The sequence below is a fragment of the Tiliqua scincoides genome, chromosome 15 (assembly GCF_035046505.1).
Source record: "Tiliqua scincoides isolate rTilSci1 chromosome 15, rTilSci1.hap2, whole genome shotgun sequence".
Taxonomy (NCBI): domain Eukaryota; kingdom Metazoa; phylum Chordata; class Lepidosauria; order Squamata; family Scincidae; genus Tiliqua; species Tiliqua scincoides.
Genome location: NC_089835.1, coordinates 755,025 through 770,355, shown reverse-complemented (window position 1 = coordinate 770,355; position 15,331 = coordinate 755,025). Strand labels below are relative to the sequence as shown.

Below are 15,331 nucleotides of genomic sequence, written 5' to 3'. Positions count from 1 at the left end.
GATTTATTAAAAAAAAAAAAATTTCAACCGTCTGGCTTTTCTCTTAAAACAGGAAGCTCAACAGGTTAAGCCCCAGGAGGCAGTGAGATGGGCGAGGGAGACGTCAATTCATCAGCTGCCCTTCCCTGTCTCAGCAGGACCATAAAGGGGGGCAGCGGGAGGAGGTCAAATGGGTTTCCAAAGTCGGACACCGCTCCTGCCACAGTTTTGTGTTTTTTAATAAATTTAAGAACAGCCCCATCCAAACCCTGCTCTTCGCTTCCCTCCCCCCTCCCCCCGAGTGGCAGCAACAAAAACGGAAGGTGGGGCTAGGAATCAGGAATCGTAATCCTCCTCTTCGTCATCCTGGGCGGGGGGCGGTGCCAGTGCAAGCGGCACCTGTGGGGGCGCAACGGTTGGTGCAGAGACAGGCAGAGGGATTGCAGAAACCGGTGGCGAGGTGAAAGGTAGATATGGTGCTGGAGTCCTGAAGGAAGGAAGGAAGGAAGGAGGATTTAGTGGAATGGGAGTGAAGGAGAGAGAAAACAGGGTCAGAGCCAGCCCATCAGGGGGCAAGTGCTTTAAGCTCTCTACAAATTCAAAAAGGAGACATGGAGGAGGAAAGGAAGTACAAAGGAGAGGAGAGTGGTGGGCTAGAGTATTCCAGGGAGACACTCTAGCCTATCCCTCCTCTTCTGCTCTGCTCTCCTCTCCCCTTTTGAATCCAGGGAGTAGAAGAAGGCGCAACAGAGGTGACTGACATGTTGCTGAGTAAGGGGGCTACGTTCCGTACCCCACCTCAGGCATCAAGAGGTTTTGGGCCAGCCTTGGGTGGGGGTGGGGGTGGCTTTTGCTCTCTGGATCCAACTGCTTAGAAACTGAGCAGGGATTCCTTGAAGACAACGATCTTCAACACTCTGCAACCACAGGTCTGAGCATGTGCAACAGAAGCAGCCCTGGGGCTTTTTCCACCTGGGGCTTTGCTGCCCTCTTTGCTGCCCTCCACCCCCCAACCCGGAAGTTATCACAGTGATGTCATCACGACAGAACAATGCCAGAAGTTGCAGCCGCTCCTGGTGCGATTCTGTGCCGCTCTGAGCTGCCCCCTCGTTCCTCTCCTCCTTTTCTTAAAAAAAGGCCTACAGTGACATGGAATCGCACCCAGAGTAGCTGCAAATCACTGCCACTCTTGGCTAAATTTTGGTCCACCCCCCTTCTTCAGGAGGAGCTTTTTTCTTTCTTTCTCTTAAAAAGAGGGGGTGGGTGGGCAGAGGGGCGAAGGTGGTGGCACTGCCCCTTCAGGCATGGCACCTAAAACATTTGCCCACCTCGCCCCCTAGATACCCCACTGATGTGCAAAGTGCCTTTTCCTCAATGCAAGCACAACCAACTCCTTCGTGCGCGTGTGTGTTTCTGCCCTTTCGTACCCCCACAAGAGAACAGTAAATACGGAGTGCCTTTCTACTGTGTCAGGTCTGCCTAGCTCAGCATTGTTAAGCACTGACTGGCAGCAGCTCTCCAGGGTTTCAGGCAGAGACCAAACGCAAAAGGAGAACAAATACATGTCCTTACGTGGAAAGATGCGTGGCAGGCCGCACCGGAGGGGTGGTCTGGGGCATTTCCTCTTCACCGTTGCTCTCGCTATCCTCCGAGTCGTCCTGCAGGAGCAGAGAAAGGCTATCACTGAGTTGACAACGTCCTCGGGTCAGACTGGACTGACTGGTATCCCACCAGCCCTGGCCTGGTGCAAAACAAGCCCTTTGTGATCCAGGCAGGAAAATCACACAGGAACCTTCCTGACTTCTGCGGCTCAGTGGGCCCCACGTTGGGCAATCCTGACATATCACAAGACACTGCAGAGAACACGGACACACGTCAGCTGTGCCCAGCTGATTCACACTCTGTGCTAGCCTGGAGACGCAGGAGAACAAAAGAGGCAGAACACTGCCTGGGGAAAAGAGAAGCCCCACCTCTGGCTCGGAGTCTGTGCCGGATTGTTTCGGATCTCGTCCTTTGCCCGCCGTGCTGCCATTCTTTCGCCCACTGCCAGGTTTCCGGCCCCTGAACCAGAAAGGAAAAGGCAGAGACGTCAGCCTAAGATGGTCACAAGCCTGCCTTGTTCAGACAGAGAGGCACGGCACGTGCTCTCGCCTGGTGCTGAAACAGCAGCTGAAAACCATCCTGTGTGGCGCAGGCTGGAACTCTTGGCAAGCAAGAGCCTCATGAGCAGAACTGGGCACTCAGAGGGGCTGGACAGCAACCCCTCGACTTAACATAAAAACAGCCCCACTGGATCAGGCCCTAGGCCCGTCTCGTCCAGCTTCCTGTATCTCACAGCGGCCCACCAAATGCCCCAGGGAGCACACCAGATAACAAGAGACATGCAAGGCCTCCTGGGAATTGTAGTTTAAGAACATAAGAACAGCCCCACTAGAGCAGGCCATAGGCCCACCTAGTCCAGCTTCCTGTATCTCACAGCGCCCCACCAAATGCCCCAGGGAGCACACCAGATAACAAGAGACCTGCAAGGCCTCCTGTGAATTGTAGTTTAAGAACATAAGAACAGCCCCACTGGAGCAGGCCATAGGCCCATCTAGTCCAGCTTCCTGTATCTCACAGCGCCCCACGAAATGCCCCAGGGAGCACACCAGATCACAAGAGACATGCAAGGCCTCCTGGGAATTGTAGTTTAAGAACATAAGAACAGCCCCACTGGAGCAGGCCATAGGCCCACCTAGTCCAGCTTCCTGTATCTCACAGCGCCCCACCAAATGCCCCAGGGAGCACACCAGATAACAAGAGACCTGCAAGGCCTCCTGGGAATTGTAGTTTAAGAACATAAGAACAGCCCCACTGGAGCAGGCCATAGGCCCATCTAGTCCAGCTTCCTGTATCTCACAGCGCCCCACGAAATGCCCCAGGGAGCACACCAGATCACAAGAGACATGCAAGGCCTCCTGGGAATTGTAGTTTAAGAACATAAGAACAGCCCCACTGGAGCAGGCCATAGGCCCATCTAGTCCAGCTTCCTGCATCTCACAGTGACCCACCAAATGCCCCAGGGAGCACACCAGATAACAAGACGACCTGCAAGGCTTTCTGGGAATTGTAGTTAAGAAATAAGAACAGCCCCACTGGATCAGGCCCTAGGCCCGTCTCGTCCAGCTTCCTGTATCTCACAGCGGCCCACCAAATGCCCCAGGGAGCACACCAGATAACAAGAGACCTCATCCTGGTGCCCTCCCTTGCATCTGGCATTCTGACATAACCCATTTCTAAAATCAGGAGGTTGCACATACACATCATGGCTTGTAACCCGTAATGGATTTTTCCTCCAGAAACTTGTCCAATCCCCTTTTAAAGGCGTCCAGGCCAGACGCCATCACCACATCCTGTGGCAAAGAGTTCCACAGACCAACCATACACTGAGTAAAGAAATATTTTCTCTTGTCTGTTCTAACTCTCCCAACACTCAATTTTAGTGGATGTCCCCTGGTTCTGGTGTTATGTGAGAGTGTAAAGAGCATCTCCCTATCCACTCTGTCCATCCCCTGCATAATTTTGTATGTCTCAATCATGTCCCCCCTCAGGCGTCTCTTTTCTAGGCTGAAGAGGCCCAAACGCCATAGCCTTTCCTCGTAAGGAAGGCGCCCCAGCCCAGTAATCATCTTTCATTAGACTTTCATGGCTTTGCTCTTTCAGCCCTTTTCAATTAGAACCACATTCATATTTCATCCACCTCCTCCTTCGCCCGATTTCAACCAACCTTTTACCATGTTTGTATGCTTAATTTTCCTTCAATTTATTTAGGTTTTGCACACATTCGTATGTGCTATATAGTTAGTTACTTGTGTTTTTTGCCAGCCATGCTAAATCAGGCTCTGCTTTGGCATACATCCAATTCTGACTTTCATCCATGCTCTAGTCCCTAACCAGGCAAAAGTGCAAGGGATTGCTGTATACACAGCATATACAGTGTATATGACCACCTCACACAATTCCTGCCTCCCCTTCCTCTGTGGTCAATTTGTCTGCCTTTGAGATAGAAACCCAATTGCTTGGGGACCCACCATGGGGACCCACCATGGGGACCCACCATGCTGATAAAGCATGCTACATCAATAAAATTATTAATAGATTATTATTATTAATTCCATCTCATCTTACAGGGTGGCTGAAAACATGCCTGCGGGACAGTATGCAAACACACACTGTTAATTCTTACAGAGAAGTCCCCCTCTCCTCCTAGAATCCCAAGACAAATGGCTTGGATTCCTTGAGCAAAAGTCTCCCCCTCCCTCCCAGTGTTTGCACCCCTCCACCTACCTCCTGGAAACTTTCTCCCCCTCCATGTGGTTGTCCTCGGTGTCGCCTTGCATATCCGGCACGGAGGCCACCAGGTCTTTCAGGAAGTCAAACTGCTGCTCAAACTCTATGCACTGTTTCCTACAAAAGCAGATCACAGTTTTAGATACAGAAACCAAAGAAAGCAGACAGGGGAGCCAAGAAAATGCCTCTTGAAAGGCATTTGGCTGCTGAGTGGATATTTGCCCTCTGGGCCTCTGAAATACTGCTGGGATTTGACTGCTTCCCTAGACTAACTGGTTCAACAATGAGCCCAATCCTATCCAATTTTCCAGGGCCAGTGAAGCAGTACCAATGGGGCGTGCGCTGCATCCTTTGGTGGGGGGGCAGTCACAGAGGTCTCCTCAAGGTAAGGAAACATTTGTTCCCTTACCTCCAGGCTGCACTGCAGCTGCACCAGTGCTGGAACATTGGATAGGATTGGGCCCAATATTTGTTAGATTTTGCTCTGTTTTACTTTATGTTTCACTATGTAATGTTAAAATCAATGTTTTAAAACTTTGTTTGATGTTTTTCTTTTTTACCTGTTGTCATAGTTTACTTTGTAAAGAGAGCCAGGGTGGTGTACTTTATTATACAGTATAAATTATACTATATTATAGTATTATACTATATAATACTTTATTATAAAGAGAGCCAGGGTGGTGTAGTAGTTTGGGAGGTGAACTCAGACCTGGAAGAACCAAATCCCCCCCTCAGCTAAGAAGCTTCCTGGGTGACCTTGGGCCAGTCACTTTCTCTCAGCCTCACCTACCTCACAGAGTTGTTGTAAGGACAAAAGGAGGAAAGCAGCTTTGTACATGGCCCTGAGCTCTTTGGAGGGAGGGCGGTATAAAAAATGCAAAAAACGTCTTGGGCATTTGCTTTGGCATGGGAAAGGCAGGATATAAATTTCTTAAATAAATAAAATTAAGCAAAAAAAAAAAGTTCAAGCTTCTAGTCCTCATTGTTTCAGACCCTGCAGTTTTCTTTGTTTTAGGATATGAAACTGCTGGATAAACAGCACTGCGGGGTGGAAATTTTTCCATTGCTTTATTTTTCCATAAATATGCGTATTTCCCCCTATATTCAGTTTGGCACATAATGATGGAAATCATACCAGACAAACTGGGCAGTTTCAATAAGGCAATTAATGATCTTTTCAAAGTGACGTCGCCAAAGAAACACTCGTGCACAGATGAGACACTGCACAGCTCTTTGGGGATACTAAAATGAGGACGCTAATCATTTTCCATGCTTTTTTTTTTCTTTTTCTGAAAATGTAAAAAAATGCAAGGAAACACGTGTGACTGTGAGGACACACCTCCTTCTGCAAGTCTCCCAGTGAAAATAAATTTCAAACTTCGAATGTTTTTGAATATAGAACACTCAAACCACGTTCATTTTGCTCCTCGTGAAATATTTCCATTCAATTCCTTTTGCCTGTTGGAAAAATTAATTGTGGCTTTTCTCTCCAGTGTGAATACGAGCTAGGAAGGGGGGGCAGCATGATTTTTACTGGAGTGGCCGTGTAGAGGTAAAGGGTTTAAAACCCCTTCTTCCTTGTAGAAGCCTCAGTTCTGATCTCCAGACTTTCTGTGGCTATTTAAGAACAAAAATCAAAAACATAATATGATTATTGTCACACCAGATTTGGCCTCAGGCCAGATCATGACTCCATCTAGTCCAGGTCTGCCTGGTTACATATGAAGCTGCTGCCAGACTCAGTCCAACTCTTCAGCTGTCTAGCTCAGCATTATAAAGCACTGGCTGGCAGCAGGCTATCCCAGGTTTAGACTGTGGTTTTCCCCACCCAGACCTGTTGATTTTGCCAGGGATTGAACCTGGGACCTTCTGCAGGCAAGAAAGGGTTTGGCTCTGATGCTCCCCCCAAATTTCAAGTCTGATAGAACTACCCAATGCTACCACACCTTCCTTGGGATCTCTGGGCAGAGTTCAGGTCTCCCCCTGGACAGAGCAGCATGTGTTACTCACAGGTGCGAAGTTGTCATGGTCTTGGCGTTTCTGGACTGCGTCACGTGGCAAGCCTTCCTCAGCAAGGATTCTAGAAACAGCTCCAATGCCCGAGCTCAGACACCCAAGAGTCAAGGCAGACTGCACTGGGAGCTGCCACACAGCCCCCCTGCCAGGCCTGTGAAATGAGTGCCTAGACCAAACTTGGATGTAAACTCACCCCAGGACCAGCACACCCACAAGGCAGTCTGGGGCAGAGGGTGCTGGCTGCTCACCTCTGCTCCTCTTCCTGCACCCTGGATTTTTTAAAAAAGGGAACACAGTGGAAGAGGAAGTGTGGAGCTAGATGGGCTAGAGCAGGGGTCTCCAAAACCTGGCCCCGGGGCCAGATGCGGCCCACAGCAAGGCTCTTTCCGGCCCGCGGCCAACCTCTTGTCCCCTGAAAGCCTCTGGCCCACTCAACTGAACTTGACCAGAACTGTGCTCTGATTGTGTCTGGAGGGTGTTCTGAGGGCCAGAGAGGTTGAATGAATGAGCCCATTCATTCATTTATTTTTTTTCTGGCCCTCCACACTACGCCAGATATTTGATGTGGCCCTCTGGCCAAAAAGTTTGGAGACCCCTGGGCTAGAGTGTCTGGTTCCGAAAGGAAGAAGAGAATGGAGAGAAAGAGGAGGCACAGAGGGGAAGAGAGTGGTGAGCTTGAGAGTGGAAGAGCATGCAGGAGTGGGGCTACAGGGGTAGAGGCAACAGCTGGTGAACCTCTGGATAAGGGGATGACAATGACATTTCACACACAGCCTCAGGCACCAGGCCTTGGAGCAAGGGGAGACAAGCAGAAGGCTTCTAAGACCATGCAAGTGCATCATTAATCTATGAGAAATGTTCCGGGAAGGACACTGAAAAAGTGCATCATTAATCTCTGGGACTCGTTGCCACAAGCTGTGGCAATGACATTTAACTCAGATGACTTTGAAAGGGGGTTAGACAAACTCCTGCAGGAGGACCGGTCTGTTAATGGCTACTGGTCAGGAAGAGAGTGTGCAATGTGCAGGACTCGAGTGGTCTGCCTCTCAAGATCAGCCACAGAGGAGCAACCGTGAAAGAGGTCTAAGGCCTTCCCTCCTGTTTGTGGGACTTCCAGGAGCAGCTGGTGGGCCAGTGCGGCAAAGAAGGTACTGGACTAACTCAGCCCCCTTTGGCCTGATCCAGCAGGGCTCTTCTGAGGTTCCATCTGGTTTCCCCAGTGCTTTCTGGGAGGGGAGATGGATCGTGGCAGGAGGGGCGAAAGGATACAGATGATGACAGGAACCGCAGCAGCCACCTTGCCGATCTCCTCATCCGTCTGCATGATCTTTTTGATCCGAGCCTTGAGAGAGGAGAGGGCAGCAAAAAGAGAGCATTAGTAGGAGTGAGTGAGACAACCTGCCCTCAAGTCCTATCCCAGGTGCCAGCCCAGAGTCATCCTCAAACGGTCACCCTGCTTCAGTTCCCCATTTGTCAACTGCAACAGTCATTGACCTCACTGGGATCCCAACAAGGCAGGTGCTGGAAAGCACCCCAGAACTGAAGAGGCCATTCTGGGCAGGGAGTAGACCATTTGTCTAGCACCTTTGGAGAGTTTAAAGCATTTCACGCGCAGTGTTTTGGCATAGGTTTGCTGAGTGATGTTCTTATACCCATATCACAGATGGGGAAGAACTGAGGCAGAGAGAGAGAGAGAGAGAGAGAGAGAGAGAGAGAGAGAGAGAGAGACAGACAGACAGACAGACAGACAGCATTGCCGAAGGCCCCATCTAATGAGATTTCATGGAAGAGGGAAGCTGGAGAGCCCCTGATTCACAATCTTTTAGTCATCACATGACACCAACTCAGGTTGAACCACTCAACACCTGGACTTGGCACCTCTCCAGGGCATTAAGTCCTTCCTGGAACATCAACTTAATGTCTGGGACGCTGGAAGGAGGTGTGTGCCTACACATCACACACCCAGGCAGGTTCAAAGTGGCACACCCCACTTGGAGAGCTTGTTTAAATTGCACTGCGCACAGGTCACCCTCCTGTCTGGGCGGAAGCACCAGGCCCTTCTGCCATTTCCATTGCAGGCAGTCTTGCTTGGAAGTGACTGACAAGAGACAGCGTGACCCAACGGTTGTACGTTGGGGACGCAAGCTTCAGACAGCAGTGTCTGAGTGTTTGCCCTGGGAGAGGAGGTTCCCAAGATGAAAATGAAAGGAGTAGAGCCAGTTCTGCCAGAGGCCACACCTTTAAATTTGGGTAGCACCCACAGCTCCTGGGCAGAGCAAATGATCTGCGAGCACAAGAAGCACATTAAATCCCCCGTGTTTGTAGGGGAAGGCCCTTCGATACCTCGGGTACCCATCATCAGTGGTCCAGTGTTGTCAGGCTAGATTGGGAGAGTCCTACAACACACATACTCTACAGCTTCTTCTCACCCTAACATTATTAGTGGATATTTCTATATGGGACAGTCTAGCTGGAATTTGTCTTGCCGAACAAACACGACAAATAAATCACCACGTTCTCTAGGCCATGATTATTATGAAACAGGATATTATTAAACATAAATGCAACATAGGAAATGATTACATTTTATTACTACTCATAGCACATCATCCACGTGTGTGGCATTTTCTGCTTTTGTGGAAACCAGAACAAAACGGAATCAACAACCACGCCTAAATTTAAAAGGTGGACATTTTTCCATAAAAGGGGATTCGTTTTAAAAATGATTGAAAGGTGCACACTTGGGGTCAAACAGTTATTCTGGTGGTTATTATACAGCAAAGGCTCAAACAACATGTATGGCCCAGTTTGCAAAAGGCACAAGCATGTTTCAGAAGAGGCCAGCACGGCTGAACAGAGTCAAGGAGGCTAGGAAAGGCAGGGAGACGTCCTTCACAAAGGAGAAGGACCAGATTTTGAAAAAGCACCAGTGCGGGCCAGTCAGATGACTTTTTTGTTTTCCTGGAAGTAGACTAAGGAGCAACTGCTAAGATAATGCTAATAATTCACATCTATTTTAAACATCTAAAAAGGGAAAACCAGGCAAGAAACAGCAGGGCTTTTAAAGTAAAAGGGCGCAGGAGGATACAGAAGAACAGCAGAGCGTTGGCATGAATCAGAATGCCCATTTTGGGAAGTGTCACAGCAAGCCCACAAAGAATGCCAGTTTTAGAACAAACTGACATAGATATCGTGAAGGCTGGTGGCATCCATCTGGAGCTCACAGAGTCAAGAGAGCACCCTGGGCCCAATCCTATCCAATTTTCCAGTGCCGGTACTGCTGCACCAGTAGGGCATGCACTTCATCCTGTGGTGGGGAGGCAGACACAGAGGCCTTCTCAAGGTATGGGAATATTTGTACCCTTACCTTGGGGCTGCATTGTGACAGCACCAGTGCTGGAAAATTGGATAGGATTGGGCCTTTAACCTTTCCAGGGGTTATGGATCCCTGTGAGAATTTGATGAAAGCTGCAGACCCCTTCCCCAGAAAAATGCACACACACACAAATATTTTGTGCCTGGGTCACAGGCTTCCAGAAGCGGATCAACGGACCGCAGATTAAGAACCGCTGGCTCACAGAAATCCAGTGCTAAAGTGCGACATGTTAGCGAAAACATACTGTCTTTCAAGCTGGGCAATGCCACAACAATTTATTTTTAAAGGACGCTCTCGCTGTTGCCCCCGAAACACTGGCAAAAAGGGTAAGTGAAGTTACAGCTGATCGTTGCTAGTAGCCTTGCATTCCCAGAAGGGCAGTGCAGAAGTAAAGGACAAGCCTTGCTTAGGAAAAACAAGCATGGCTTCTGCAAAGCAAAGGCTGCAATCCTAACCACAGTTTCCTGAGAGTAAGCCCCATTGAACAAAATAGGACATACTTCTGAGTAGACCTGGTTAGGATTGTGCCCAATGTCTTGGGTTACTAACTTATTATAACTTCTCAAGGGTGTCCACAAACATGTTGATACCTGGTAGCAGACACTGCACAAGACATCTCGCCCTTCGGGAAGCACGTGCCAGTGGACTTAGTGGGGTTTACTTCAAAACATGCGTGCCCTAAATCACACTGTTGGGTGGCTGGGAGGCTCGGGCACCAATCCATACCCTGCCAGCTTGCAATCTTTCTGTATTTACAATCTCTTTCTTTCTCTTACACTTCCTTGAAAGGAATTGCCATCTCCTGGCTCTAACCCTCCATCAGGAAAGGGGACACCACTCCAGGAATCTCTTGGAAATTCCCTTCCTTTAATCCTTAACATTCTGCAGAAAGAGAAGCAATTTCGGGGTAGGGGTTGTTTGTTACCCTACTAGGAATCCTGTATACCAGTGGTTCTCAAACGTTTTAGCAGCAGGACCCACTTTTTAGAATGACAGTCAGTTGGGACCCACTGGAAGAGATATCATTAATCTGGAAGTGATGTCATGTCCAGAAGTGACATAATCAAGCCGGAAAATGTCTGACAATCCAAGGCTGCAACCCTAACCAAACTTACCCAGGAGTAAGCCCCATTGACTATCATTGTCAAAAGCATATACACAGTAGCCTAGTTAAAGTTCAGATCTGTAACATTTCCCCAAATGCAGTCACAGACCATCGTAGCCTCAAGTCTAATATATTAAAAATAAAATACTGAAATGAATGCCTCCCAACTCAGCTAGTGGGTCCCAACCCACAGTTTGAGAAACACTGCTATATACAATTCTGGTTGCCCCATCTCAAAGGGAAATTAGAGATGGCCCACCAACTACTGCCTGGTCCCCCATTGCCTGTTTGACCCTTGCCCAGCTTGGCTGATAAGAGCTGCCCGGGGTGGACTGGCTAAGTGGACAGGGAGGGTGGTCAACTCTTCTTTGATGGAGGGGACGTTGCCACTTGCTTCGAAGCGGGCGGTGGTTTGCCCCCTCCTGAAGAAGCCCTCCCTGGATTCCACTGTGTTGGATAACTACCGGCCAGTCTCCAACATCCTGTTTCTGGGCAAGGTAATTGAGTGGGTGGTGGCAGCCCAACTCCAGAGGGTCTTGGATGAAGCTGATTATCTGGATCCTTTTCAACCTGGTTTCAGGCCGGGCTTTGGGACGGAAACTGCCTTGGTCGCCTTGGTGGATGACCTACGCCAGGGACTGGACAGGGGAAGTGCGTCCCTGTTGGTCCTGCTGGACTTCTCAGCGTCTTTCGATACCATCGACCATGGTATCCTTCTGGGCCGATTGGCCGAGTTGGAGGCACTGTTCTGCGGTGGTTCCGCTCCTACTTGGAGGGTCAGTCCCAGATGGTGGTGCTGGGGGATGCCTGTTCGACACCCTGGCCTTTGAGGTGTGGGGTGCCGCAGGGTTCAATTCTGTCCCCCATGCTATTTAATATCTACATGAAACCGCTGGGAGAGGTCATCCGGGGGTTTGGAGTGAGGTGTCATCAATGTGCTGATCTATCTCTCCTTTCCTCCAGACTCCAGGGTGGCGGTTGAGGATCTGGAGCGCTGTCTGGAAGCAGTGAGGATCTGGATGGGGGCTAACAAGCTGAAATTAAATCCGGATAAGACAGAGGCTCTCCTGGTTCGGAAAACCTCGATGCAGGTGCTGGACTATCGGCTTGCCCTGAATGGGGTTGCACTCCCTCTGAAGGAGCAGGTCCGCAGCTTGGGGGTCCACCTGGACTCGCAGCTGCTCCTGGATTCCCAGGTGGCGGTTGTGGCTAGGGGGGCCTTCGCTCAGCTTTGGCTGGTGCGCCAGCTGCGTCCGTACTTGGATCATGCATACCTGGCCACGGTGATCCATGCCACGGTGACATCGAGGTTAGATTATTGTAACGCGCTTTATGTGGGGCTGCCCCTGAAGACGGTTCGGAAACTGCAATTAGTGCAGAATGCGGCGGCCCGTGTGATCACTGGAGCTAGGCGGTTTGACTCTGTCAGCCCGCTTCTCCGGGGGCTACATTGGCTGCCCATTCGTTTCTGGGCCCAATTCAAGGTGCTGGTTTTGACCTTTAAAGCCCTATACTGCTCTGGGCCAGGGTATCTTAGAGACTGCCTACTTCCGCACAATCCGGCTCGTCCTCTTAGGTCATCAGAGAAAAAGGTCATCAGACCTTTTTACAAGTGTCAGCGCCTAAGGAGGTACGTAGGGCGGCGGCAAGAAATAGGGCCTTCTCAGTAGTGGCACCAACATTATGGAACTCCCTTCCCCTTGACTTGAGAATGGCTCCCTCTCTTGAGACTTTTCGGAGCGGCTTGAAGACCCTTTTGTTTAAACAAGACTTTTTTATTCATGGCCTTTTAAACATCTTTTTACATCTTTTAACATTCATGGCCTTTTTAACATCTTTTTTACACCTTTTAGTATTTTTTACAGGCTTGAGTCCTCTATGATCTGCTGCTTTATGCTCTTTTAAATTATATCCTGCCCTTCCCATACCAGAGCAAATGCCCAAGGAGGCTTATTCTAAATTCTATAGCTCCTTCTCCACAACCTCTTTCTTTCTCCAAGATTCAGGAGAGGCCAGCAGTAACTGTTACCCTGCACATGCCCAAACTTGTCTGATCTTGGAAGCTAAGCAGGGTCAGGCCTGTTTAGTACCTGGATGGGAGACCGCCTGGGAATACCGGGTGCTGTAGGCTTATACCATGATCTCAGAAGCTAAGCAAGATCAGGCCTGGTTAGTACTTGGATGGGAGACCGCTTGGGAATACCGGATGCTGTAGGCTTCTACCATGATCTCGGATGCTAAGCAGGGTCAGGCCTGGTTAGTACTTGGATGGGAGACCGCCTGGGAATACCGGGCGCTGTAGGCTTCTACCATGATCTCAGAAGCTAAGCAAGGTCAGGTCTGGTTAGTACTTGCATGGGAGACCGCCCGGGAATACCGGGTGCTGTAGGCTTAGACCATGATCTCGGAAGCTAAGCAGGATCAGGCCTGGTTAGTACTTGGATGGGAGACCGCCCAGGAATACCGCGTGCTGTAGGCTTAGACCATGATCTCGGAAGCTAAGCAGGGTCAGGCCTGGTTAGTACTTGGATGGGAGACCGCCCAGGAATACCGGGCACTGTAGGCTTATACCATAGTCTTTTGAGACTGAAGGTTGCCAACCAACCAGGAGAGGCCAGAATTAAATGTCACTTTTCCAACTCAGCCACCCTCTTTCCTTCCTTCAAATCCTCCCTGTTGTTGTTTCCCTTCTGCCTTTGAAGACTGTAAGCCTCTTGGGGCAGGGATTGGTTTTCTTTTCCACTCTCTGTGAAGTGCAATGCACACCAAGGTGTAAAGAATAATAATAATACTGGACCATCAGTCTGAAATAGGCACCTCCAGGAAAAGCCCCTCTATAACGCAAGAGCCTCAGCCCTATATAGAGGAGAACACCTCTAGCTCCAGAAAGATCCCGCTGGATCCTGATCCAGGATCAGGATCAAAGGCCCATCTAGTCCAGCTTCCTGTATCTCACAGTGACCCACCAAATGCTTCAGGGAACACACTAGACAAAAGACACAACCTGTGTCAATAGAAGGGGACTGAGGAGGAGTATAAGACACCCTGCTTCTTTCATTGGGGCCCCAGAACCCTCCCATGGGACACCCACTTTTGATGGGGTTTGGGTGGTAACATTCTAAGCAAGAAGCCCCGACTCTGCCACCGATGCAGGTCTCTTGGGGAGTCCAGCGCCTGTCTTGGGGAGAGGGGCCTTCTGTCATTCTCTGGACCCTCCACAGTGGGGGGGGGGGTGCGCCTTCTTCTAGTGAGTACTACACATTGCAAGAGGGGGTGATGTGCTAAAGCCAAAGGGGGCTTTCTGCAGACTGGGTGGGAGGAGATGCCTCCTCTATGGGGAGAGGGACTTTCTGCATTCTCTGGGCCTTTCCAGAGCTGGGGTGGGGGCACCTACTCCTACTGAGTCCTGTGCATTGCAAGAGGGGGCTTTGTGCAGACTGGTGGGGGGGGAGATGTCTCTTCTATGGGGAGGGGGGCTTTCTGTCATTCTCTGGACTCCAGAGCCAGGAACCTTCTCCCAATGAGCGCTGTGCATTGCAAGAGGGGGCACTGTGCTGAAGCCGAGGGGCTTCCTGCAGCCTGGGGGAGATGCCTCTTCTATGGGGAGAACGAGGGGGCCTTCTAGTGAGTGCTGTGCACTGCAAGAGGGGGCTCTGTGCTGTAGCCTGGGGGAGGGGCTTTCTGCAGCCTGGGTGGGGGAGATGCCCCTTCTGGGGGAGCGCGGGGGGCTTCCCGCAGCCTGGGTGGGGGGAGATGCTTCTTCTATGGGTAGGGGGGGCTTCTCCCAGTGAGCGCTGGGCACTGCAAGAGGGGGCACTGTGCTGAAGCCAGGGGGCTTCCTGCAGCCTGGGGGAGATGCCTCTTCTATGGGGAGAACGAGGGGGCCTTCTCCTAGTGAGTGCTGTGCACTGCAAGAGGGGGCTCTGTGCTGAAGCCTGGGGGGGGCTTTCTGCAGCCTGGGTGGGGGGAGATGCCCCTTCTGGGGGAGCGCGGGGGGCTTCCCGCAGCCTGGGTGGGGGGAGATGCTTCTTCTATGGGTAGGGGGGGTTCTCCCAGTGAGCGCTGGGCACTGCAAGAGGGGGCTCTGTGCTGAAGCCTGTGGGGGGGCTTTCTGCAGCCTGGGGGGGGAGATGCCCCTTCTGGGGGAGCGCGGGGGGCTTCCCGCAGCCTGGGGGTGCCTCTCCCGTGGGGGGCTGCGGGGGGCACAGAGCGGAGCGGAGCGCAGCCCCTGCGCGGTCTCTGCCCCGAGGGGCTCTCACCGGCGGGAAGCGCGCGTTGTACTTCTTCTTCTTGCTGGGCATCGCCGCCTCCCTCCGGCCTGCAGGACGAGCCTCCGCAGCGGCAGCGCCTCGGAAGGAGCCGCCTCGCTCGACCCGGCGGAGCTGCAAGCCCGGCCCCGCGCGGTCCTAGCGCCGCGGCCGCAGGAAGGGCGTGGAAGGGGCGCGCCCGCGAGGACCGGGCTCTCCTGGAGACGCTGCCTCTGAGCATGTGCAGAGTGCGCCTCCCGCGCAGGGTGGCCTGATGGC

At 51.2% G+C, this 15,331-nt stretch overlaps 1 protein-coding gene and 1 pseudogene across 1 annotated transcript; one reads left to right on the top strand and one right to left on the bottom strand.

Moving 5' to 3' along the window:
- Positions 1-200: 200 nt before the first annotated feature.
- Positions 201-15,184, bottom strand: DRAP1 (DR1 associated protein 1). Its single transcript, XM_066610443.1, has 7 exons — positions 15,065-15,184; positions 7,594-7,666; positions 6,319-6,412; positions 4,306-4,425; positions 1,950-2,040; positions 1,552-1,637; positions 201-466 (listed from the first exon to the last, which is right to left on the bottom strand). The coding sequence occupies exons 1-7, from the start codon at positions 15,104-15,106 to the stop codon at positions 316-318; spliced, it is 657 nt and encodes a 218-aa protein (XP_066466540.1). The 5' UTR covers positions 15,107-15,184; the 3' UTR covers positions 201-315.
- On the top strand, positions 12,817-12,936 carry LOC136635385 (5S ribosomal RNA; annotated as a pseudogene).
- Positions 15,185-15,331: the final 147 nt, after the last annotated feature.

What these genes read in the sequence shown, in the direction of transcription:
- DRAP1 (XM_066610443.1), bottom strand. Translation starts at nt 15,106, where the DNA reads ATGCCCAGCAAGAAGAAGAAGTACAACGCGCGCTTCCCGCCG. An exon ending in ACAACGCGCGCTTCCCGCCG is followed by an intron (nt 7,667 to 15,064) that starts GTGAGAGCCCCT and finishes TCCTCTCTCAAG; the next exon opens with GCTCGGATCAAAAAGATCAT. An exon ending in GGGGAGAAAGTTTCCAGGAG is followed by an intron (nt 2,041 to 4,305) that starts GTAGGTGGAGGG and finishes TTTCTGGTTCAG; the next exon opens with GGGCCGGAAACCTGGCAGTG.